This window comes from Ostrinia furnacalis, unplaced genomic scaffold (assembly GCF_004193835.3).
Source record: "Ostrinia furnacalis isolate ACB-3 unplaced genomic scaffold, ASM419383v2 OfSCF1480, whole genome shotgun sequence".
NCBI lineage: Eukaryota > Metazoa > Arthropoda > Insecta > Lepidoptera > Crambidae > Ostrinia > Ostrinia furnacalis.
Genome location: NW_021131719.1, coordinates 24,029 through 41,925, shown reverse-complemented (window position 1 = coordinate 41,925; position 17,897 = coordinate 24,029). Strand labels below are relative to the sequence as shown.

At 40.9% G+C, this 17,897-nt stretch overlaps 3 protein-coding genes across 3 annotated transcripts in view; 1 reads left to right on the top strand and 2 right to left on the bottom strand.

Moving 5' to 3' along the window:
• Window positions 1-289: 289 nt before the first annotated feature.
• mdu (mitotic spindle positioning protein meduse) lies at window positions 290-6,437 on the bottom strand. Its single transcript, XM_028304687.1, has 2 exons — window positions 6,207-6,437; window positions 290-2,831 (listed from the first exon to the last, which is right to left on the bottom strand). The coding sequence occupies exons 1-2, from the start codon at window positions 6,213-6,215 to the stop codon at window positions 1,923-1,925; spliced, it is 918 nt and encodes a 305-aa protein (XP_028160488.1). The 5' UTR covers window positions 6,216-6,437; the 3' UTR covers window positions 290-1,922.
• Window positions 6,438-6,872: 435 nt separating this feature from the next.
• LOC114352935 (gastrula zinc finger protein XlCGF57.1) lies at window positions 6,873-8,531 on the bottom strand. The gene has a single exon (XM_028304699.1). The coding sequence runs from the start codon at window positions 8,414-8,416 to the stop codon at window positions 6,956-6,958; it is 1,461 nt and encodes a 486-aa protein (XP_028160500.1). The 5' UTR covers window positions 8,417-8,531; the 3' UTR covers window positions 6,873-6,955.
• A 449-nt stretch (window positions 8,532-8,980) lies between these two features.
• The window catches only part of LOC114352915 (DNA repair protein XRCC1-like), a 16,115-nt gene continuing 7,198 nt past the window's right edge, over window positions 8,981-17,897 (top strand). Inside the window, exons 1-5 of the mRNA XM_028304680.1 lie at window positions 8,981-9,156; window positions 9,247-9,357; window positions 9,503-9,589; window positions 10,553-10,717; window positions 11,267-11,474. Coding sequence (XP_028160481.1) covers window positions 9,106-9,156; window positions 9,247-9,357; window positions 9,503-9,589; window positions 10,553-10,717; window positions 11,267-11,474 — 622 coding nt within the window. The 5' untranslated portion in view covers window positions 8,981-9,105. The remainder of the gene's footprint in view (window positions 9,157-9,246; window positions 9,358-9,502; window positions 9,590-10,552; window positions 10,718-11,266; window positions 11,475-17,897) is intronic.

The window sequence follows — 17,897 nt, the reverse complement described above, 5'->3', positions numbered from 1 at the left end:
GATGCTGCGGGGTACCTACAAGAAAATAGCAGATTCTTTCATTTCTTTGTGCCTATAGGAAATAATTTTATTAACTCATTAATCATGTGTAAGCACTTTAACCTTTACAAATAATAGACCATACGAGCTATTTATTGTAAGGCAAAACGTACAAGTCCAAGAAAAGTGTAGGTTGATATCCCTAGCATTTTCCCCAAACACGCTAAACCTTTAAAAATGTCAACGAACTAACAAAGACCAAAGGTGAAATTCAGCATACTGCGTGGGTGAGTCAATAACAACCAAAGCGTTTCGTTTGACAAAGTATTTATTGCGAAAACCTTATTATAATTAACACCTCGCGAGCAGAGCGCGAGTAAACATTCTGAATAAATAGCCATCTAATTTACAATATTTCAACTCTAACAAATATTTTAAGGCAATTTTCATATCACAATATTATTTTGACAGAGCTCCTAAGCAGAATAGAAACGATTTGTATAGGAATTGTATTCAGTTCATCACATTCACAAGGCATTTCAGAATAAGTTATGTGTATAGATAATCCACCTGGCACTTTTTACAAAGAAACAAACTTAATACCTACAAGTAAAAAATATTGCAACAATTAACGCTATCAATCTCAAATTATTATGTATAGTTTGCTCTAAACGACATTTAACAGATAATTGACTAATTTATTATTATGCTAAAGAAAATAGTAAATAGAATGTGTAATAAATATTTATACACAGAAATAGTGACATATTTTATTTTGTTAGGCACTATAAGTTAACTATAAAATTGTCATAGCTTCTCATCCCGCCGCGCCTGCAGACCGCGGCCGCACCCTTCGGGCACTTAAGGCACAACTATTTGACACTTCTACATTTCAGTGACGATTTTCATCTAATTATTTCGCAACTACATACACTCTTCCATTTATGAACATTAAAAACTAATTAAGTACAAATTGTAATATTGAACTACTCGAAGTCCAGCTCCGATTTTAGTCCCGAAAGTTCGAACTCACGCGTCTTTCCTTCGACAATCCTCAAAATTACATTTGTAAACATATAAAAAAATAATATTATTACATCTACGACCACGGGGGAAATAAATGCAGCAGATAAAGTTTAAACATGTGGGATATAATTAGCATCGCCTCGCAACGTTCAGTCGTCGATAGAGACGTAAGTGCGCCTGAACGCGATGAAGTTTATCAAAAATTTACTCATAGCGAACGTTGCCCGTTTAACAAGCTTTTAATAACACGCTCGGCGAAACAGCAAACAATAACGATCCGTGGCGAATTAGGAAACGGTGCACTTGAGATGACGCCGCGAGCTCGCGTTTGTACTCGGAGGTGGCGCGTTCCCAGCGTGCAGCGGCGCGGGCGCGCGGTGCCGTACGCGCCGGGAAAGCGGCGCCACCGCAAAAAACACATTAAGTTTTTCAGCGCAGAGGAGTGACGCTAAACAATAGGAAGAAACTATTTTACTCACACTTGGGAGACGAGTTCGCATCGAGTATCGGCCGCTTTCCAACGGCGCGCATGCACGAGATAATTGCTGTTACGGATAACCATCATTTGCATTGTTCGCAATCTGGAGAAAATTAATTGCCCCACAATCGATCGGCGAAAGAAATCGATCGGCCGAACTTAACTTGTTCGGGCACTTGAAATACCGAAATGATACACTTTCATGTGGATAGGTGCCACTCATGTTTTCTTCGAAAGTAAAACGTCGCGAGACGCGAGCGCCCCGCGACGCGTCTCAGTCCGCCGGCCACAGGTATCGAGTTCTCGCGTAACATATCCGAATCCGCTGACACACATTAAACCCCGCTACAATCGATCACGCGACGTTACACGTACTGAGTTTTTTGGCGTTACACGCCCACACATATTGAACCATCACGTCTTCTCAAACTGTTACAATTTAAGCGGCGCCGGCTTCCTGTTTCTGTTGTATGATGGACTCCCACTGCGCGATGAGCCGCGTGGAGCTGGGCGCGAGGAACTCCTGGCCGGGGCTGAGCTCGCACAGCTCCGCCAGCGACTTGGCCGGCTTCAGGCTGCCGATGGACTCGTGGCCCGAGCTGTTCCGCGGCGACGGCGACCGGAGCTCGTCATTCAGGGCCTCGTATAATTCTCCGATAGATTTGGTCGCCTTCAGTTTTCCAGGCAGCGGAATTTCCTCATCCTCGGACTCGGAGCTGGTTTCATTGTCGCTCAACTCGATGTCGAACGGCTTTTGTTTCTTTCTCATGCGTTTCAGTTCATGCTCTCTGTCTTTCATGTCTCTGAGTTCCTTTTGTATTTTTTCCTCAACGGGCACGTAACCCTTTCGGACAGGTTTGCCTTCCGGCGTGCGGGTGATCACGGCGGGACTGACGATGGCCGGGGCGATGACGGGCGATGTCGGGAACGTCAGAGGCGGGGCTAGAGGCACGACCGGGGACGAGGCCATGGGTACTGGGCCGCCGACAGGAGAGGTGGCGGGTAGTTTGCCTTTGTTCGCAATGAACCGTTGCATGATTCCCTTGGTCCCCGTCTGCGGCGTGAAGCGGCGCGTGTAGCCATTGGTGTTGAGGACGGAGGCGGCCGGCGGCGGCGAGGGCGTCACGGGCCCCATGAGGTGCGACGTGGACACCGCCCTGTTGAGGGTTTTCTGCGGCTTGTGGTCATCGTCTCCGTTGACGTGACCGTTCTGTTTGTTGACGTCGATGGTAGACTCCGACATAAGACGGTTTATTCTAAAATGACCCTCTTTGAACTCTCGTTCTCTCTCTGTCACTTCTATGATCTCTCTTTGGATCCTGGAGAGGGGATCCTCTTTTAACAGCGACTGAAACAGAAGAAAAACTAATATTAGTTAAGGTATTTTAATTGATTTCATGATCATACTAGCGGCCGCCCGCGACTTCGTACGCGTGGACCCCGTTTTACCCTTACGGGTGAAGTTTCGAGTTTTTTAGGGTTTACCCGGAAATTATTCAAACTTTTCTCGCTGTAAAAACCATCCTTGGACTTCAACAAACATTTTAAAAAAAGAATTGGTAAAATTGGTCCAGGCGTTGTTGAGTTATGCGCTTACCAACACATTTTGCGATTCATTTTTATATTATAGATTATAAGGATTACCTCCTTGTTAGGGCAATTTAATGTATACGAGTAAATATTATGGCATAATCAAAAAAATATAAACTGCAGACAATGCATTAACTTGCGCTTGAGTCGGCATGGCTGTGCTCGTGGCAGCGGATTACGATTACGATACGTTACATGTGTTGCCAACATATTATGAGTAACGAGTAGGTATAGTTATAAATATTGACCTTAGGCGGCCGATATATCTAGCTCAAAGTGAACAAGTTTTTCAGATTTATAGCTTACACGTATGAGTGAATTTAATTAGTAGCGCCGGATAATGTAATGTTTCGCAAAGTTTATTTATACATAGGGACTAGATTAGAATGCTAATATGGCATCTAAAAATACTTAAAACGTCTAATTTACGATAATTTGTCTACAATAAAGATATTTTTCACCGATAATCACAAGTTTACCTAAGTAACGGCAGTTAAATTACTTTAGTTTACGATTAGATTAGTAGTAACAATACTTAAATCACTCGTGTTACTTGTTTTCCAAAGGTTTTCATAGGTTTTAAGTATTTTCAGTACTTAAATCTACAACTTCAACCTTTTATTTATTGCAGTGGATTACTGTGTTGGTAATAGCACTGCAGTCTGCAGGTCGTAAAAGTTAACCATTAATTTAAATTATTTACTCACAACACTTGTGTATGACTATATCGTGTTTGTTCAGCCATCTGTGAATCATCTATCCGGAACATAGTATTTGCTTTAAGAAAAAATTCGCAGAAATACTTTGGTCTTTGTTTTTGTGAATCTTTCGAAACTAAAGAAATATAAGTAATCAACCTTATGACCTAGTGGTTTACAAGAGCGATTATATTCCATAAGGTTCGATTACAAGTTTAGTTCAATCCCTGTCGGAACAAAGTGTGATGAGCACGAGGATTTAAAGTTTAACTGCTGTACTTAATTGGAACTTGGAACAATTTATTGTAAAAAATAAAAATTACTTAATGTAAAATAAAACATTTTTATCAATATACAACGTGTCCCAAAATTCAAGGATAAGCCGGCGCCGCAGGATGGACATAGTCATGACTACTTTAGGAAAAATAAGAAAAAAAATCTATCTCAATTATTTTTTAAGTTACACAATAAATTATGAAATTCGTCGAAAATTGACACCCCTTATGATATTTTACATCACCACGACTACAATTTTTCAAATACATCTGTTTTTTTGTTTGTATTGGCAACTTAAGTAGTGCTGCTGTCCACTCCAATTCTTAAAACCCCCAGAATCCTTGCAGTTTTTACACAAAAGTTAATCAAAATATGATATTTCCTTAAAATTTTAAACGATTTTTACTTTCACTCCACTTTGACTCGTCGTTTTGTAAAAAAAATCCAGCTCAATGATACCATAATATTGCATTGTCATCGTACTTACATAAGTAAACCAAATTTCAGCTCAATTGGTTGAGGAGAACTGGTTTTAAATTTAATTGCAAGATTTATCCCATACTAACTAACAAGCGAAGTGCTTGTAAAAATGGTACGCATATCTTTTTTGCGACTAGTTTTCTTAGAGTATTATACCATTTTGGAATCTTGGATAGTTGCGTCAACTTTATAATAAACTTGCCGCAGTAGTGTTCATACTGTTTTATTACAAAACGGCGAGTCAAAGTGGAGTGAAATTAAAAATCGTTCAAAATTTTAAGGTAATATCATATTTTGATTAACTTTTGTGTAAAAACTGCAGGGATTCTGAGGGTTTTAAGAATTGGAGAGGACAGCAGCACTACTTAAATTGCCGATACAAACAAAAAAAACAGAAGTATTTGAAAAATTGTGGCCGTGGTATTGTAAAATGTCATAAGGGGTGTCAATTTTCGACGAATTTCATTATTTATTGTGTAACTTAAATAATAATTGAGATAGATTTTTTTTCTTATTTTTCCTAAAGTTGTCATGACTATGTCCACCCTGCGGCGCCGGCTTATCGTTGAATTTTGGGACACGTTGTATAAATGTAAGTAGGTAGATAGATACCTTGTAGTTGATGAAGTCACCTGTTTTAATATCAGTTTTATTGATTGGTTCATAAAGAAACGTTATCATCGACGTGTATAATGCCATTCCAAGATAATAACTCTACATGAACTTTATAAATCCATAGTACCTACACAGTTGAGGTAGGTACAATAAATTATCGTCGCTTCCACATCATATTTTATAGAATTTAGCACACGGCATGAACATGGTGAGAAAACTGCATTCCATACATTTTTCAACAGATCTGCAGTCACGTTAGAGTATGTGGGTAGGTAAAGTGCCTATTATGCCATATCCGCAGTAGCTATGCATGTAGCATTTCATCATAAAGAAAGAGGTCACCGCAGGCCACGCTATGTGACCTACGCACCGCAGTGACGTATGCAGATACCGCGCGGCGGTCAGCGCGGGCCGCCTGGCTTCGAGCAAGCTGCCCAATATGGGACATGGGTGCCCTGACATATTCAACGGACTCGCTTATACCGATTCACGGTGATTATGAATCTACCTTCTTATCGTGTGTACCTACAGGATTTCGTCTATTTCGATCCTTTCCAAATAATAACCCATTTATCATTTATAGAATCACCTGATAATATCATGTTATTAACGGATATGAAGTTAATTTCCATTCTAGATAAGACATTATAGCCACGTTTGTTATTGAACGTTTGATTCGATAGCAATAAATAAAAAAAAAACAATATCGATGATAAAAACTATCGCTGGGCGCGTTATCAGATGATGTATAACAGTACTCCGCTAATCTCGATTTTACCGATGCGGCCGTCTCGCGAGCTTTCTACTGGGCTTCGGTATCGGCACACATTCCCAAACTCGAACACCATTATTCTCTCGCGAAGAAAGCGCTAATTGATCCGAGGGGCACGCGAGCGCCGACCCGCGACTGCACCAGCGCCGCTGCGCCCGCTCGCGAGCGCGGCCAGCCATGCCGATGACCTACGAACCCACAGATCACAATCGCAGGACTACGAGCGGCCGATCTTAACTGGAGCACGCTCGCATTCCAAACCTACCCGCAATAAAACAAAAACTGTACTCACTTCACCCATAGTGAAATTCCAATTTCGAATCCGACTATCCGAGCAGGAAGGAAGTTAAAGGCGAGCACATATGGAGAACTGTTTCACGGTTTGCACATCACGGCACCGACACCTGCCACGGTTGTGCGCCGATTGCGACGTACGTGCGCTCCGGAGGGCGGTCGCGGGCTAACGTCCTCTCGGCCGGCGCGTATCACTCACCTCGCGCGGCTAATTGGCGCGGGAGCGAGAGAGCCTGATAACGCTGCACATTGAAAAGAGAAAGGGGCATAACACCTCACGACACCTGGCGCTGCTTTACCGACCAGCGACCGTTTTGCCGACGGCTCATCATGGCGCGCGTTTGAAACTTGCGAGAGGATTTACGCGCTATTGGGTTTCAGAGGGTCTGTTGTTCCCCCTTCCGTCCAACAGGAAAAGAGGGATAGTTTCGACCCAAGCTGTCGGGATTGTAATGAAGCCATAAAATTCATTATTAGTTTGTTACAGTATCGGCTATGCTTTTTTAGCCCTTTGAGACTACTATTTAATTCTAAGTTAACTTTTTTTTATTTAAACTGAAGAAGTGGGTAGGCACTTATCAATTTATTAATTTTCAGCACTGTAGATGATAATGATAACTTAAATACAATATTTACGTTGCTAAATAAAATAAGCTATAGGTAGTAACATAAATATATTTTAAAAACTATGACTAGCAGTTCAGGGAAGTGACATAAATATTTGAATTACAGGAACAATGTTGTATTCTATTGCACCACATCAAGAGGTTTCAATGGCACCTTGGCCTGGGGCTCCATGTGGCTGACGCGCAGATGGCGCGACAGGTCGCTGGCGCGGTAGAAGCCGCGCGCGCAGTGCCGGCACACGTAGGGCGTGCTGTTGGTGTGCTGCTTCAGCAGGTGGAACTCCAGCATCATTGCGGTCGGGAAGGTGCGAGTGCACTCCCCTATGGAGCATTTGAATTTTGTAGCGTTATCATGCTTAAACGCCATGTGGTGGGACAAGCTCCTCTTGGTGGCGTAGTTCTGGTTGCACAGCTTGCACAGGAAGGGCCGCTCGCCCGTGTGCTTGCGCATGTGCACCTCCAGGTCGGAGAACGTCTTCAAGCAGACGGTGCACTGGCCGGATCTTTCCGAATGCACTCTCCTTATGTGAATTTTCAAATTACCTTTCAATGAAAATGTAGATCCACAGAAACTACATACCAGCTGTTTCTCATTAGTGTGTCGGCGCATATGGGAGTTGAGAGCGTTTCTACTTTTCATGGATTTGTTACATAATTGACAAGTATATTTCTTTTCATCGCTGTGTACCGATTGATGTTTCTTCACGAGATTGCTGTCTGCGAATTTTTTTCCACAAATAGGACACCCGTAAGGCTTTTCTCCTGTGTGAACGCGTTTGTGACGAATCAGAGACGTGACTTGACGGAAACTTTTGGGACAATATGGACAGGAGTATGGTCTTTCGTCCGTGTGTACTCGCATGTGAATTATAATGTCATTTTTTCTATAAAAGCTGCTTCCGCATGTTTCACAGGTGAATTTCCTTTCTCTTTGTCCGTGGCGGGTTTCAAAGTGTCTGGAGAGCGAGCCTTTGGTCCTGAATCTCTTGCTGCAGCCTTGACATTTGTAGGGCATCTCTCCGGTATGGGTGCGCATGTGTGTCTCCATGGCCGAGCGGCTCGCCGTGATCTGGCCGCAGATGACGCACTGCAGGGGTCCCGACTTGGACCGCTTGTTTTTCTTTTTAGTTTTGAAATTCACATTGTTGTGGACCTTTTTCTCTTGGTTTGTTTTATTTTCATATTCGTAGTTAGTTTGATTTTCGTCTAGGTACTCTTGTTTTACAATATCATCGGATTCTATGCCGCCGTTATATTCATTTTCCAATACGAAGTTGACCTCTTCTCCGCTGATATCGAACTCCTCTCTGTCTTCGGCGTCGGCCTCGGGATTTGGGTAGTCGTCGTATCCCACCAGCCGCAGCACTCTGTCCGTCGCCTCACATTTTAAAATGAAGTTGTATGCGACGGTCAAATCATTCACGCAAACATCGCATATAGCACTTGGTAGGCCATCACCTTCTTCTATGCTGATAGGAACACATCGCATAATTTTTACACTGTGCTGGAGGCCTTCTCGGACATCGAACACTGAAGTTGCAGTTGATTTGCTAAGGCAAACTCTACACACTTTTGAATCCATTATTCTCCTCGTTATGACAGAGATTTTTTAATTAAATTATCTTAAAAGAATTTGATGATATTAGACATTGAACATTCAACATTTTTATTTATTAAAATTTGTAACAACAAAGCATCCCTTCAAATTTGTTTTTTTTTTTCACTCTTCTTGTCAAAGTACTTTTTTTATTCTCTCCTTTCAGAGGAAAAGGCAAAGGCACTAAGCTGTACAGCCAAGACTTCATTTTATGACGGTTTTATGGCCTCACGGTAAGAGGGCTGAGGTTTATGGTCATTACTTACAAATCCTCTTTGCTTTTGTCTCAACTCTCGTTACACGACCAATTTAAGGTGTTTTTGATGGTGCAAATTAAAACAGTGCTACAAGCTTTCAAATTCTTTCAAGAAATCTCAGTTTTAGCACCACATCTTTACCAAAACTCAAGGAAAAGAGAGGAATATCTTGGATATCAGTTTCATCATTACTTTAACTAAGGAAATAAACACTTGACTTGGCTGTGTTGCGTATGCGTACTGACCTTTGCTTTATTCCTGCAAAAAGGTATAAAAATTTTGACTGACAGGTGACAAATATACCTGTCAAAATTCGTGCCAAATAAAACACCGGCGCGCGGCGCGATTTATTTTATTAAAAACTACTTAATTTATCGAGTGCGTAACGTTGCTTTCCACCAAATCAATGATAATATTATGCCTCGTGTAAAAATTGATTACATTGTTAGTTTTAGCAGTGAGGATCCGGTATGTTCACGAATGATTTAATGATTGTCTTACAAAAATTATGTGAGCATTTGAAATTCCTACATAAAATGTTGTTCTTGGTGTAATCAGGATAATCCGGCGAGTAACCTGCTAGCATGGGACGTGAGCAAGAAGCGCTGGTTGTGCGCGAAAGGGGAGCCGTCGTGCTCCGTCGTCCTCCAGCTTCCGCGAGCTGTCAAGGTTAGCATATTTACAAAACATACTAAAAATATTATTACCAACCTAAAATCTTTCAACAATTAAAATTCTAAATCACGTAGGAGAGAGCAACGCGTACATTAATAATTAATAATAATAATTAATTATTAATGTTTGCACCCCACAGATTTCTGCAGTACATATTGGAGCCCATCACGCTGCCCTGGTGGAGGTGCTGGTGGGGCGCTCGGAGAAACCAAATGAACCTTTTCAAGTCAGTGCTTACTATTGAATGTCCATTAAACAGCAGCATTGAAAAATTGTATTGTAAATTAACATGCTACATCAGTGTTTTACAACCTGCAGGTCGCGACCCAATGGGGGGTCATGAGAGAACATAAAAACTACATCAGTAAAAAAAACAGTAAAGTTATAAAGTTAGATTTATCCGAAATCTAGTTATGCAAATGCATAAATGTAATGAATTGAAATATTCGGTTCCTACAACATCTTTATCCCAACTAATATTATAAATGCGAAAGTAACTCTGTCTGTCTGTCTGTCTGTCACGCTTTCCCGCTTAAACCTCGCAACCGATTTTGATGAAATTTGGCATAGAGATAGTTTGAGTCCCGGGAAAGAACATAGGATAGTTTTTATCCCGGTTTTTGAAACAGGGACGCGCGCGATAAAGTTTTTCTGTGACAGACAAAATTCCACGCGGGCGAAGCCGCGGGCGGAAAGCTAGTAATATTATAAAATGCATGAAAAAAAAACTAACCGAATTGAGAACCTCATCCTTTTGTTGAAGTCTGTTAAAAAGGGAATGGTCAGGGGGTCACGAAATATTTTTTCATACAGGGGTCGTGTCATGAAAAAGGTTGAAAAACATTGTGCCTGTTATAGTAAACAAAAAAAACAACTACAGAGACTCAAGAGAAATCTAATTGTTTGAGACTCACCGGCGAGCGTGGCGTTCAACGTGTAAAATTAATAAGTATTCTCTTTTTTTGAGCATCATCTGTCAGTTTGTGATAATTGTGATATATGTAGTTCCAAAATACTGAACTGTGCTATCCATGACATTGATAGCGGGGCGCCACCGTCAATACCGGATCGCTGGTTCTGATTTCTGCCATGTTCGAAACCATGTATTTGAACGATGGTAGCGCCCCCCTGTCTTTGAGTTTGGTGGGACAGTTCAGCGTGGGTCATCTATAGCACATTGTTTGAGCAGGTGCTGGTGCCGAGCTGCGTATTTTTATCGCCGGCGGAGTCGCGCAAGGACGCGGGCGTGGAGCGCGTGCGCTCCTTCAGCGGCTCGCAGCTGGCCGCCGCGCGCGCGCAGCGCTGGGACCGCGTGCGCCTCGTGTGCTCGCAGCCCTACAACAAGCACTGCAAGGTGGGTTGTATTCAGCTGCCTTATGTATAAATCTTTGTGGTAAAAGCTAAAATCGTAGGAATTAAAGTGCTTAGAGAACTGCAAACTGCTTTAAATTTGAGTTTAATACTACAGTTGAAAGTGAGTGAAAACTGTGCAGTCAAAGTACAGCTTAAGATAAACATCTGCAAGTTCAAGATGCTTCAAATGAGTAGGTTTACCGGTCGCTAGTGTTAACATACTACCTAATCTTCTCAATATTAGTACTTCAGTGTGCCGGACTACATCTTGACATTATTTTAGCTGTTCATTTACACTGAAAACCAGCGCCGTGGCCTTCGTCACCGTGGGCCACGGCATATGCTGAGTGGGGTCCTGTTGCAGTGGGCATCTTGTTGGTGAATGGGTGGCACTGCTCAGTTTACTCTTGTTTTTTTTTTTTTTTTTTTTCTTCTTCCATTATTATGTGCCACTGTCATGTCTATGTAATTGCCTGTATTTGTGTGATGTCCATTGTAATAAATGTATCTTTCTTTCTTTCATTTCCAATTCATATCTCTTTGACACCAGTACGGGCTGAGCTTCGTGCACATATCGGAGCCGGAGGACTCATCTGCGCCCGCGCCTGCCCCGGCCCCCAGTACCGTGGCGGCGCCGAGCCCGGTCCCCGGCGCGGCGCTGGCGCGGCTGTTGGACGCGGGCTCGTCGTCGGATGACGAGTTCAAGCCGGGGGAGCTGTTCGCAAGGCACAATAGCTCACGGAACAGCACTGACACAGGTAACTTCCCGATCTTCCTTGCTGAGCCATTTATCATTATTTTAAATACGTTATCATTTACTATACATAGTCTGGTCGCCGAGCACGTAGAATTTTGTCTAATGACCCCGAGTTACCTATCCTTATCGCTCGCGCGTAATTATATTGCTGTCGCAACTGTGCGACGCACAGTGGTCTGAAAATGAAGCTCCCATACCATAGAAACTTAATGTCAGAAATTAATAAATAAAAATATGTATTGTGTTTAGTATACCTCCCTTTGTTTTACTAATATAGTATGAAGGGTATGAGTAGCTCCATGTGTGAGAAAAAAAATATTTTATTTTTTTTTGTATGGAAAGAAACACTTAAAGTGGATTTTTTTTTAACTGAATAGAACTGAAGGGCTGGTACTCACATGAGCTATTGCACCATACATGGCGATCAAGATGACATACAATTCTTGTGCCGTTGGGTGCCGCTTTGCATGTAGCAAGCTTTGGAAATTTTGAATTTTCGGTAGGTGATCTTTCAAGTCTTTGATGTTATTTTATGAAGTTATTAACCGCTTTCAATACGAGAATAATATGTTAATTAATACTCATAATAACTAGGAATATACTAGGGATATTTTTAAATAATTTTTATTTTGAAAATATAAAAAAATAAAAAGTTTAATCATTGAATGAAGTAACCAACCAGTTGGTTGACATTGTTATTAGTTACTAACCTGCTACTAGTTACTAACCACTGACATTATTATTAGTTACTAACCTGCTAATGACGTTTTAATGAAAATAATAGAAATCAATATTGATTAAATAAACAACTTAAAAAATCGAACTGCCTAATAGGCCAANGATCATTCAATTATAGTTTATGTAGTGCAGTTAATATCTGGTGAAGCAACGTTTGTGACCAGTAGGCAAGGGTCCTAAATTCTGATATTTCCAATCCTCTGCACATTGTTTTAATTTTCGACCTTTCCGGTCGATATTTAGTATCCATCCTTTAAAGTGCTTCCGGGAATGATAAAATCTGTTGCCTCACTGATTGAGCAACCTTAAACAAACGGAACTTCCGGTAACGTTATACTTTTCAACCTTACTCATGGTTTAACTCTTAAATCAAATAAATAAATAAACTCTAAAATTTTACAAAATAATTTCTAACAGGGTTTACCTCTTTCGCCTAATAAATGAGAAATAAGCGGCACAGCCTTTGTCCAGCAGTGGACGTCATTTGGCTGAAACGAACGAACGAACGAGCGGCAGACCGCTACAACGCAGTCTACCTGCACTCTTGATTAAATGGATTCGTTAATGAATCTTCGGATCTCTGCCGAAGTGTATAATAAATTAGTTCAGCAATGTAATCTATATTTCATAGTGGTAGCTGTTCGCTACATTCAGCGATGGGTATAAATTATAACATTATTAGGTGCTGTTACGTGTGATGCGAAGTTACCGGCGCCTTAAATCACCGCCATGCTCGTTAGCGGGCGAGCGATGGAGCGCGACGCTGGGAGACGTCAAGGAACGCTGCTAATGTTTCAACATTAACAATAACAGTAAGGCTAATTATGTTTGCAACTTCTTACTGTGCCTCTTAGGCCCAGAACAGACGGTGAAACGCAACTGCAACGAAACTGCAACTTTCTGATGAATAAAACTGAAATTGAAAGAGTCAAACTGGTCGCGTCATGTGTGGTCTCTCAAAGGACGCTATGGCAGAAACTTAGATGCAACTCAAAAGTAACTAGCAGTTGCAGTTTCGTTGCAGTTGCGTTTCACCGTCTGTTCTGGGCCTTACTCGTTTCCGAACCTGCCTGCCAAAGAATTTAGACAATGTCTTATTACCGTCTTACAGATTTTAATTCTATTCCGTTTCTATTTGGACACGTGGCGATGAAATTACTATCTGCCTTACGTCACCATCATCATTTCAGCCACAGGACGTCCACTGCTGAAAATAGGCCTCCCCCAATGACTTCGACATCGCACTGTTGGTAGCGGCCTGCATCCAGCGCCTTCCTGTTACATTTGTCAGGTAGTCGGTCCACCTTACTTATCTCACATACTTTTTATCATCTTAAAGGCAGAAAGATAAGTTTGATTCCAAAGACTGAACCGAACAACAACGCATTTCTTTCGAAGTTCTGACACTAACTTGTGAACATGAGTTACTTACATTGCTTACAGGTTTATAGTCGTGTTGAAAGAATTAATATCCATGAAACTTGAGCAATGACGTAATATGCATAGCTAGGTATTCAATTAATTAAACGCTCTACACTTCTGAATCCGAAATGAAAACTATAAAATATGATAACATAAACAAAAAAACTAGAACACTATCGCTTTTATAACCGCCACTGGCGTATATGTGCGTGTGTTATTTAAGCCTAAGCATTATTATCATTGCGTAATCATCCGGTCAAAACGCTTTCAAAAACTTTGCTAGAATCATTCATCATTAACTCTAACTATGGTCGAAGGACAAAAGAAAATAGCAGAGAAATAGTCCTACCAAAATATGAAATTGAAATAATGAAAGCAGTTTCTCGGGTCAGAAAAGGAATAACGATAGTTAATACACCAGCGCCAAGTGCTTAAATAACAAAAACCTTATCTCATCTAAAAGCTCAATCAGGAAAATTACCTAATCAAGAGTTTACTCATATTTAAAAGCAGTGCTCGGGCTAATACAATTACAACCTGTAGATCGCATGACCTGAAAAGATTTTATCAGTTATTTTTAAGTTTTAATGAAATAAGAATATTGTATTTCAGAATATTCATTCATTCATGTATGCTTCTACAGATTTTCCTTTGGTCGGATACTTTAAATTAACGTCACGCGATGTGTGAGTTACCCGGAATGACAGAACCGTCTCATGTAGTGTGTCAAAGTTCACCCGCCTCATTTCCGGAGGTCTCTGTGGAGCTTTCTTCTTAGATAAGAGATCAATGTTGTATGAGGCAGGTTATGTCATACCCCATTAGCCACATACGGCATTAGTGGACCCTTGGGAATATCATCTCATTGTTTGGCCACGTTACATACAAAGATACACCAGCATAGACACACGTACATAAATAGCTTTTATTGTATTTATTATTCGTAAAGTTTTAATACTTATAACTTAGGTATAATTTGTAAAGTATTTCATATTTCACCAGGGAGAGGGATATAGTGTGTACCTACTACTAAAAAGCCGTCGTTGTCGGCCGTTTGGTGTAGTGGTTCAGAACGGACTACTATGCCGAGAGGTCCCGGGTTCGATTCCCGGCCGGGCAGAAATTGAAATGATGAATTTTAATTTCTGTGACGGGTCTGGGTGTGACTATGTATAATATTTATGTATTTAAAAAAAAGTATATAAGTAGTATATCCGTTAAGCTAGCACCCATAACACAAGCATTAAGTTGCTTACTTTGGGGCTAGCTGGCGCTGTGTGAAATTGTCCAAAAAAAAAAAAAAGCCTAGCTTAACATTCTCTTACAATCTCGCCATCTCTATAATATTTTGCTTATGGTTAAGCACCGTAACTACATGTATGCTAAGATTATGAAGCAAATAAATGTATATGTATTGATATCGTGCACATGACCGTAATAGGTAAAGCTGCTCAGAATTAGTTACAATGGCCCGCGGCTCCATCTAAGCAAACTGCGGTTTGTCATGGAAACATTGTGCAAGAGCTTATTTGCCGTGGTGAAGATGTAATGATATCCTTACCAAGAGTACAATAATCATAAGATTAGACAGAAGCTAAACACAAGATTTCAGATAAATGAGAGATATCTAGAGATTCAAAATAGATGTTATTTTTCAAACATGGACCAAATCTTCCAACAAAGGTTCCCAAAGCTTTACGAATGGCATACCAAATACATAAATGGTCGGCTTCCTGCTTCCGAGCCGCACCACGCATGCATTGTCTCCATTATTCGCCGCTTTCGCACGCCGCGGGCTGCGCCTGCGCACCCGCTAATGTTGCCCAACACTAAGCTTAGGCTACACTTTGCCAGGATTTACATTTTCATTTATCTCGTAAAGAATAGGTATCTTGGACGCAGATTTATCAATAACTTAATAGCTTTTCTATACTAATATTATAAAGAGGAAAGTCTGCTATAAAGTGGAAGAGTGTGCATTGAGAAAGTGCGAATCCTTTTTGTTTATTTAATAGACTTTAATAACTTAAAATAATTATTCAGTATAATTTTATTAGGGTGTGTACTTATTTAATATTATATTTTAATAAATTAATGAATTTGTCTAGAAAGCTCTACTTTTCATTTAGCGTCAAAACGTTACACTGCAAGCGGTGGCATTTATCGCAAGTGTGTCTTTAGCCTAACTCCATTGTCGGCCATTACATAAATTGCTCGATTTATACTTACTCTTATTTGTGTGGAGCCTTCCGGGTCTCTTCAGCATTTCGAGGATTTTTAAATCAGTTCTGTCATGTACAGGTTTCCGAATTGTTACGACTGAGCTCTGGGAGAAAACAATATGGCGACTGCGGAAGCGCCAAATGGAATCCGAACTCATTATCTTAGATTACATATACACGCTAAAAGTCATCAAGTTGGTTTCTGTGCCCAATTCACACGTTCTTATGTCATCCTAAGTAAATAGCTTGGGCTGTCTTCAAAGCGTGTTCATGTGAAAATCCTGATAAGCTTGTTGACTTTTAAAATGTATTGTTTGCCTTAAAACACTGTGACGATCTTCCCAACTTTGTGGTTGAAATTGCAACCACTTGAAGAAGACGATAGGTAAAGTTTTTTCTATTTTCTAAAAGCTATGTTTTGAAAAAGTTGACTGCGTGAACTTTTTCACCAACATCATGGTCACCATTAGCAGTACAACAAATAATTATGTTGCCGTAAGGTGTCGTTTCAAAAAACCAAATATTCCTCTAGCTAGGTAAACAACCTATCACGAATCTCTTTAATTACACCGTGTCTCACCTCGAGAGCTCACCGCGGTCATCGCCTAATGAATGATCGCCGCCGTTCCCACGCGGGTCACGCTCCGCTTGGGCTAATGCAATTAGCCACGAGACGGGGCGGCGACCACCACTCCACTGGGGTCAGGTGTATTATGGGAACATCCCCAGTTTCATTTTGCTTCAAAATAGCTACCACCATCTTACCTAAAATCTGTCAGCATAACAACAATGTTAATAGCATTGTGTGTTCCGGCAGTTGGAAGTAAGATAGGCAGTTCCTCTGTGGTTGGGGATTCCGGGTGAAGCTCGCTTCCACCTTCAGCTTGATCATCACTTTCCATCAGGTGACATGCAGGCCAAGAGCTTTCTCGTTGTGAATAAAAAAACAGTAAGTTAGGATCGCCCCTTCTTGACACATTTTTACTGATTGTTATGCTAATATTAAAAAAGAATTAAACGGTAACCCATGAATGCCTTACTAACTTTTTAACATGTTCTAGTCAACTTTTTGTGGCATTCACTTAATGAATAGGGACTTAATTCCCACTTCTCATGGTTTCTTCCAAACCTTCGGCCGCGGTGAGAGCCGGGAACAATGGACCCCGCACTTATTTGATTGTGTTGGAGATGTTGGAATTCACATCACATGGCGCTCGCTCCACAGTTTACATGCCATCCTAAACAATCACCGCTGACTGTGGAAAGCCGTATGAGGTGTCACTGTATATGCTCATATCATCCATATGACTGGTAGAGTTTTCGATAAAAGTTATTTCAATACATTTATTGCCTTTTATTATGTTACAAGAAACAGGCTATGAGTTAAAAAAAATAGAAAAAGGTAGTTGGGTACAAATCAGACACCAAAATACAATACTAGAAGTGGAGAGTTTAACTGACTTAAAACAAGCATTACCCTTGTTTTACAATGTACGGAAGACATGACAAAATCTGCGCAGATGCAGATTCAGGTTTCATCAAAGGTTATGAAATTGATGGGACCGCCAATGATAACTAGAACTCGTTTAGGCACTTACAGGGCATTTATTTACCATCCTAGACTGCATCCCACTTAACACCAGGTGCGATTGTGGTCAAATACCTGCCTAAAAAAAGTTTATTCATAACACCACCCGAACTCTACAATCGCTGGCAACCATAAAAGCATTTACATAGCGTGTGGATGGCGAACAATGCGGCGCTCTTCGACACAGGCTTGACACGGATTTACATGATAATGCGTGACAACGGCGCCCGGGCAGCGATGCCACCGCGAGCCCGCAGCGACTGATCACATATTTACTCAAAAAATTCTACACTTAGCGACGAGATTGGAGTGACAATACTTGGGGAAGACAGGTTTATAATGTCCACACATAAGGTACTCTCAAACTGAAATACCTACTCTGCACAGTAATTGCCAAAAAGAGAAAAGTTACGCCTCAAAGAAGTAGGGAATCTAATCGTACTTTTTAATACGA

Bases quoted from the DNA above. Each gene is read 5' to 3' on its own strand.
- LOC114352935 (XM_028304699.1), bottom strand. From the start codon at position 8,416: ATGGATTCAAAAGTGTGTAGAGTTTGCCTTAGCAAATCAACTGCAACT.